The 7,970-nt window shown below is 37.5% G+C and overlaps 1 protein-coding gene across 1 annotated transcript in view; it reads left to right on the top strand.

Annotated features, from left to right (window-relative positions):
• The window catches only part of zcchc24 (zinc finger, CCHC domain containing 24), a 59,368-nt gene extending 53,792 nt beyond the window's left edge, over positions 1-5,576 (top strand). Inside the window, exons 3-4 of the mRNA XM_037686636.1 lie at positions 2,338-2,502; positions 5,362-5,576. Of these exons, the coding sequence (XP_037542564.1) occupies positions 2,338-2,502; positions 5,362-5,475 (279 nt within the window). The 3' untranslated portion in view covers positions 5,476-5,576. The remainder of the gene's footprint in view (positions 1-2,337; positions 2,503-5,361) is intronic.
• Positions 5,577-7,970: the final 2,394 nt, after the last annotated feature.

Below are 7,970 nucleotides of genomic sequence, written 5' to 3' on the forward strand. Positions count from 1 at the left end.
TATGTGTGTGTGTATATATATATATTTTTTCAGAGTTAAAATTTGAAGCAGATATATTTATACTGTATAAGCCACAGAGGTATATTTACTAACTATTGTACAATTTGCTGTAAATTTAGCCCCCCAAAAAAAGGCCAAAAAAGTAAGAAAGTCTTACGTTTTGCATCAGGAAAACATTGTCACTCAGCATGTTTTAATTAATTTTTTCCTGTGTTAAAAGTTGATATTCTAGAGCGAACTATAAACTGTGAATAGTTGTTTGATGAATGCAAGAATTTTCCTTATTGTTTTCTGGTTGCATATTATATTTTACGGTAATAATAACACAGTTTCATTTATGTGTGCTGCCTGATCTTGGATTATAAAACAGTATGTTTGAATGCAGATAAACAGAAGAACAGATAAACAGTTCATTCAAAAAGACCATCTGAACACTGAGCTAAGGTGATCGGGTTCACACTGCTGCTGTCTGTGTTGTAGCAATAAGAATCAAGTTGTTTGTGTCGTCTTTAATTACAGGCTTCTCTCTGTTTGTGGCTCTTTGCCTGTTAGTGTTACTCGATCAACACTTCTGGTCATGACTGAAATTAGATGGTTGTGTGTGTCTGTAGACAGTCACCCCCCTGAACTCCCATAGACTCTGTTCCATTTACAGATAGACAATCATAAAGGTAATACTTTTTTAACTAAACCAGTTTAACTAAACCAGTCTGTCAGTGTTGCATCTTCTTTCTCTCTCTTTTTTTTACCAGATATATTCAATGCACCCTCCGGTTAGATTTCACAGCTAATCTGAAAGCACTCAGCCGAAGACAGAGTGGGATGTTCAGCCAAAAGGCCAAGGCTGGACACTGAAAACAGCGTGAAGCAAAAGAGAAACAGTCATGGGATGGAGGAGTGCTGTTTCTATCCTGCTGAGTCCTGGCTGCAGTGTCAGGGAGATTTGTTTCATTCAAACAGCTGTATTGGGAAATAATTTGACTAAAACAAAATGAGCACCGTAAGTTAAGGTTAAAATCATTTAAGTTTTAACAAAAAAAAATTCTACCAGGTTATTTTGCAGAAAGTGCTTTATTTGTGTTTTCCTAAGTGAAAATGGCAGCCCGTTTATAGTTGGATTGTAGAGTAAGCAGATCATTTGTCGGAGAGTTTCCAAACAAAGCATTGCCATGGCATTGTCTTCAGGGTTCTTAAATGATTGCATCCAGACTACATTGTCAGTGTGTGTAGTCTGGTGTGTTTTAATTCAGCAGGAGTCAGAGTTTCCAGCCTGCATGTTGTTGCATTTGAAGATGCAAAGCTGACAGTAAGGTTGATGTCATTCTGTTGAGGGAATGGATTGAAACACTGCCGTACGTACTTCACCCGGGCTCAATGGTGCTGATGCAAAGTGCTGACGTCTGTTTGGAACGCACCACATGCTGCAGATTTAAGTTTCTATTACTCATAGCCAGGCTGGGACAGAGTAAGGGGAGACCAGGGATATAGGCTCTACCCCCTCCTTTCACTCTCATTTCCCCATATCTACTCGATCCCAAGCCTGCATCCAATGTTGACGTTTTTATGAAAACAATTTTGCAGATGGAGTCAGGAGTGGCCACTTTAAAGCCAGAGTTTTTTTTTTTTTTACATTAGGGAGAGTTGCATGCATGCTGTGCATTACTTATTTCTGTCATATCTGTTTTTCATCTGTGCAAAAACATTTTCAAAGTTTTTTTCCTATTCCATTTACAACATCTGATAGCTGTCACATGGTCAATACAAGTTCTGGGGTGCCTTTTCTTTTTTAACTTGATGCTCTGATAAAAAAAAAAAGTACTGTGGATTCATGTTGGCAGACTGAGGGATATTTGTGTGATTTATCCTGTTGATGACATCAGCTGTGCATTTGTTTGTGGCAAACCTTTGGAGAGGGGGGTGTCTCCTTTCCATATGTTAAAGTCCCAAATAAAGTTACCATCATGAAGTCATTGGGGCGGCACCTCTGAACAGTATCGCCCTCAGGCTTCACGGCTGACTGTTTGTAATCATCTCCCTCACGAGAATCAGAGGAGTAATTTAACACAGCTGCACTGGAAGTAAACGTCATTTACACAACCTCGTACTGAGCCAAAAACAGTGTGCAGGAGTGTACCGTGTGATGAAGCGGGATACATCAGCATGACAGGGGTGGAAACACCCAGTTGTCTCTCTGTTTTATTGTCCAGCTAGTGCACGAGTGTGCCTTAAAAACTTTCATCACTCCTGTTTTAAGTATTGTTTGTCAGATTACGCAAACTAAATGTCATAATGTGTGTAATTGTATTCACCTTTAATAAATGTATTTTTTTTTTGTAGGCCAGACCTAAAGGTGAAGGACTGACACCGTACCAGGGGAAAAAGCGATGCTTTGGAGAGTACAAGTGTCCCAAGTGTAAGAGGAAGTGGATGAGTGGAAACTCCTGGGCAAACATGGGACAAGAATGTATCAAATGCCACATCAACGTGTATCCACATAAACAGGTACTTTCGCTTGACGTTGAAATCATTTCTAACACTGACAAAATTTGGTTCATCTCAGTGAAAGTTCGCTGAATTTAGACCGTTTCTTGCATCTTGTTTTGACTTAACTCCAGATGGTCTCATTAAAATTAAATGATTCATTCTACTTACAATTATGTGGCAATAAACCAGCATTGAAGGAACAAATAGCATTTCTTGATCCATAAAAGTTGAGGCTTATTTACCATATGAACTTTAAAACAAAAAAGTCTTTTTTTTAATGGTTCACAGATACATGCGGTTACGCTGCAGGAACTGAAGCATGTACAGCTGCTGAACTTCTCGTCTTGTTTAATAAGACAAGAAGAAATCATATTTGCCATGGTGTGCTGGTCTAAACAACACTCATAAAGTGAAATTTAACATGGTAAATAACTGTTCAGCCTTAGTTTGAAAATGTTTGTCAGAGCTTCACAGATAAAGAATCCTTTGTTTTTCTACCAGAGTTTTACCCCTAACACTTCATCTTTTAATATGTGCGCCTTTCTACATTCTTCCATGTCCACTTCCTGAATCAAAATGAGGTCTTCTGCTTAAGGCCCATCTTGTTCCCTGAATACCAGATATGACCTGCTCTCTTAACACTTGCATGAACTGAATCAGGAAAGAGACTTTGCCCAACAAATTAATCCTGAATGCAAGTGAATGCATATTTTTTGTCTTTTTTCTATTTATTTAATAATTTGTAAATTGTCTACACTGCAAGATTAATACCAAGAACAACAACTCTCTGCATTCAAATGCAAAGGGGTGTCCAATTTTTATACAGGAACATTTCAAACCAGTGAGTAGGGATGGAAATAATGGGCACACCAGGATGTGGGATTACACCTTGGTGTTCGATTCATCTCCTCATTTCTCCTTGAGCCTTCACAAAGCTTTTAAATATGAAAAATATTTGCTTTTAGGAAGGGTGGCTTTAAAACGAATATATAAATAGCATAGAGAGAGACAAGGCCAGAATAAAAAAGCTTTTTTGTTTTTTGTGAATCACACAAATAAAGTGTATTTGAGTCAAATAAAATAAATATAAAAAAATCTAATAGTGGTACGCTGATGTCCCTATTGAGGGATTTGAATAGTAAACATTTGTATTTTTAAAGATGTTTTACAGGACTGGAATTGAAAAGGGAACACAAGTTAACCTTAATGTTTTTGGTGCAAGTTATTCAAGAGGGTAGGAGTTTTTAATTTAATTTATTTATTTTATTTATAATTTTATTTTATTTATTTATTTTTATTTATATATTATTTTTATTTTATTTATTTTTATTTAATTTAATTTGTTTGTTTTATTTATTTATTTTTCTTGTCTGAGGCACTGCAGAGTGACAGATCCTGGCGAGTGGCAAAAGCGTTTTTAGCCACAAGGTGCAATGGCTGAGTCAGGGGGTGGCCAATGGTGGCCAAAATAGATTAATCTTCGTCCACCACAAGGACCACCCTAATCGTTTGAGGAAACACTTTTAAGCAACGTGAAAACTAGTTTCCTCAAACTCATTCAACCTTTATTTAGACAGGTTAATCCCATTGAGCCTCGAGGACTCATTTGGATGAGAGACCTGATTTCAATAAAGAATGATGACAACAACGACAACAATAGACAAAAAGGCATACAGATTTTTTTTTTTTTTTACAAATAAGATGGCAAAAAAAGTAACAAAAACTGCTAGATTATAAGGCGAATGTAGAAAACTAAAAACTGGAATTACTGGGATAGCCGGTTTACATATATACATGTGGTGGTGGGTGGCCATCTTGGATTTTGACTTGGAAACCAAAATTTCTGTGGCACAGCTACAGCAACATGCCAAAATGGAAGTTGGCACACTGCTTATTTTTCAATTATCTAACTCACAAGGTTTACATACATACATACATGGTGGCAGCCATCTGATTATTTTGATGTGGCAGCCCAGGTTTTGAAAGACAACATTTTTACGCCTAGATGTAGCCACACACCAAAATGGAGGTTGGTACCTTACTTATTTTTCAAGTTATCATGCTCACAACTTGCATGGACGGTCATATGGATGTACAAACGTATGAATGGAGGGTATTTACAATTCCCCCTCTTCGCTCTTCAATGGGGACGATGTCAGGACAATTAAAATATACACCTTTAACTTTTTGTGGGATGATCTGTTTTCAGACTAGCGTTTCCCTTGGGCTACTTGAGGGCCCTGCACCACAAGGCCTTTAAACACCATTCTTTCTACCCATTGAAAGAATGCCATAAAATATAGATCAGATTTTCCAGTTTTCCTTAAGGACCTAATGTCTTTGACACTGTAATTGTAAAGTCTCAGTATTTGCAGGCAGACTCATTAGTGGACGCCTGAAATGTCTCCTTGTAACGACCCATGGTAACCCGATTTCCTGCAGTTGAACCATTCGTAATAGTTTTTTTCTTTCTTTTTTAACAAAAAGATGAAAAGTAAAAAAAATTCCAGATCGACTGTTAAAAATCACCTCCAACTGTGCTGGCTTCGAAATGTTCTCTTTGTACCTGATAATGATTCCAAGAAACCCACCTCTGATATTTCCACACAGGTCATCACAATCAAATGCCAAAAGATCTTTTTCTTTGCTACAGTGTTTATAGTCGACTGCAACTTTCTATGTGCGCTGCCATATTTCTGCAGCTAATTGTTTAGAGCCGGCCTGAACCGTGAAAAATGGGCAGTATTGAAGGCCAGGTTTGTTAGGGGTACAGTAGGCTGCCAAATGAAAATGCTTGCAAAATTCAGAGGTTTGTAGTCTGCTGCTTGTTTTCTTCAAGTTTTAACGACTGTTGTTCTGCTCTGTTTGTTTCTGCAGCGACCTTTAGAAAAGCCGGACGGCCTGGATGTGTCTGACCAGAGTAAGGAGCACCCTCAACACCTGTGTGAGAAATGTAAAGTCCTGGGCTACTACTGCCGCCGTGTGCAATAATCATCTCCATCCAGAGGGAGAGAAGAACTTTTAGAGTCCCAAGTTATGTTGCCTGGCATCGTGGATGCCCACGTCACATCTGGGGGTTCCTCAGCCCTGTCCTGACCAGGTCGTCCTCTACGTGTCCTCTTTGTATTTGAGAGACAGTAACTCTAATCCTCTCTTTAGTTTCTGTGCCTTCATTTTCCACCACAGCAGTGGATCCTTACATCTTTCTGTCAATGTTTCTGTCTCTGAACAGGAATTAGAGAAACGTATATATTCAGGATTACTCACTTTACGTGCTTTGCATCAAAGGAAAAATGTAGCTAAATTTGCATATATTAGAAAATGAATGACTCCACCTGTGTGTTTAACAAGAGCAAATTATTATACTGATGAATCAGCACCGAGTATGTACTTTTTATGTCCCTGACAATAAGTTTAGTGTCAAAATACCTCACTTTGGGGTTTGTTGGCTTTGTGTTTACAGAGATCTGCTTTCCATTTTCCTGCCAAGTGAAGTGTGGGACGTGATCAACGTTTAGTCAGGACAACTGCCTAAATGATAATATATGATATAAATGGAGGCCTTTGGTGTCTAGCAGCACATTTTATTAACTGTGAATTAACTGAGGGATAAAGTGCCATACATCCCTAGCTTACATTTGGCATATTTATTTTCTCTTTGTCTAGTGTGCAATTTTAATTTCAACTGGGATTTTTTTTGTTTCTAAGTTTATATATCACATTGTGTTACTGCTTCCTTGTGTATTCAGAAACTACTGTAGATTCAGTTGCATAAAGTAGTTCCTCAGTTAAAAATTAACAAAACTTTGATGGCAACCACTTCACTAAATTCATCTTTATTATTGCTTTACAAGTATGAATATTTTCTTAAATTCTATTACTGTAGCCTGAGCTAAAAACAAAGGTCAATTTAGGAAAAATTGCATTACACAAAAACAACTTACATGGAGTTTTAGTGGTAAAAATGCCGTTTATTGTATTAATATCCATGTGCAGCAGATGTGTTGATTTGTTCTTTAGTGCAAAGTGTAAATCTAAACAAAGAAACAAAGACTGGCTGAAATAAAGGTGTAAAATCTTCCTATAAATAGAAATATGCATCTAAAATAGCTTCATACGAATTGACCAAAATCACAGCAGACATTTGTTTCTCACAGTTAAATTGGAAAAGTTTGGATCAGTTTTACTTCCGAGGGTTTTGCACCTCACTTGGCTCTTTGCGGGCTCTGCAGTTATCATTGCTAAACATGATATTAAAAGTTAAACTGTTAATGTTAAACCCTGTCAGGTTTCAACGTGTTTGTAAAGCAGTAAAAAGATGGATTTTAGTGCCAAATGATTCCTGGCAGCCTTCGTTGAGCTGCTGAAGTGTTTTCCACATAATACCTTCAGTCAACACCCAGCAGCTCAGCAACGTAAGGAGTGTTTAGTGAAGGTTAAGCTCAGAGGAATCAGGTCTGCTAAGTGAAAGACAGTATTTTATATAGAAAGTCTGGTTGTGAAGGTGATTCTGAGGATTTGTAGATAGACTTAATGTGATGGTTAATTGCCTACAGTCAGTTTCTATCGTGCCTACTACCCATAAACTTTAAAATAAGAAATAAGGAAGATGACCCACTGCTTGTATGTATACCATTTAAATTTTCTTAAGCACTACAGCTGAAATTATTATTCTTTTGAATGATTGAAATTTGCCTTTAAAGATCCTGTTTTATATGAATTGTGAACTCTCATACGTACTGTATTTAAAGCATTTACCAAGCAGGTTGATTATATTTTATACTGTAACATACTTTATGTGCCTTGAAAAATGTCAAGTATCACAACTTAAAAGGTCAATGTAAAGTTTCTGACCTTTTGAATGGCTCAGAGGTGGAGCAGACAGAGTATGTGCATGTGGTTAGTGAGACGCATAGAAAGTTTACAGAGGGCTCAAGATGTGACAAACGAGAAGGAAATGGTTTAGCTCCTCCATTAGTGGTTGAACTGGTGTGTTGAATTTGCTTTGATGCTGTTTGCTGAGCTAAAGGTTGAACTAGACTTTCCAGCTGGCAATAACAATCCTACTGTTGTCAAGAAATACCAACAAAGGTGTGATTTCTTACTAGATTCTTACATCAGAATGAAGTTAATTCTGAGATTTTGAACCTCACTTTTTGTTAGTTTTCAATTGTAGATACACTTTTTCTCCCAAAAAACTAAGTTTTTGTCAAAAATACACATGGTTACTTGATGAATTAGGAGCCTAATGGTACACTACGGCATGTTGAAATGTAACCAACTGTTTTAAGGGCACTGCAGTGATTTATTTCTACAGTTCCACAAAGTTAGGAGGCTCGACGCTAAGGAGGCATGAATCAAATGCGTTACAAACTTGGAGTTTCTAGAAGCAAGCTCTGGTTCCAGCAAATTCATTTTTTATATAGTGCCTTAATGACAGCTTTCATAAACCACCCTGCCTGTTAAAAGATGACGTCAACCCCGGC

This window comes from Nematolebias whitei, chromosome 1, assembly GCF_014905685.2.
Source record: "Nematolebias whitei isolate Nwh7 chromosome 1, NemWhi1, whole genome shotgun sequence".
Classification (NCBI taxonomy): Eukaryota; Metazoa; Chordata; class Actinopteri; order Cyprinodontiformes; family Rivulidae; genus Nematolebias; species Nematolebias whitei.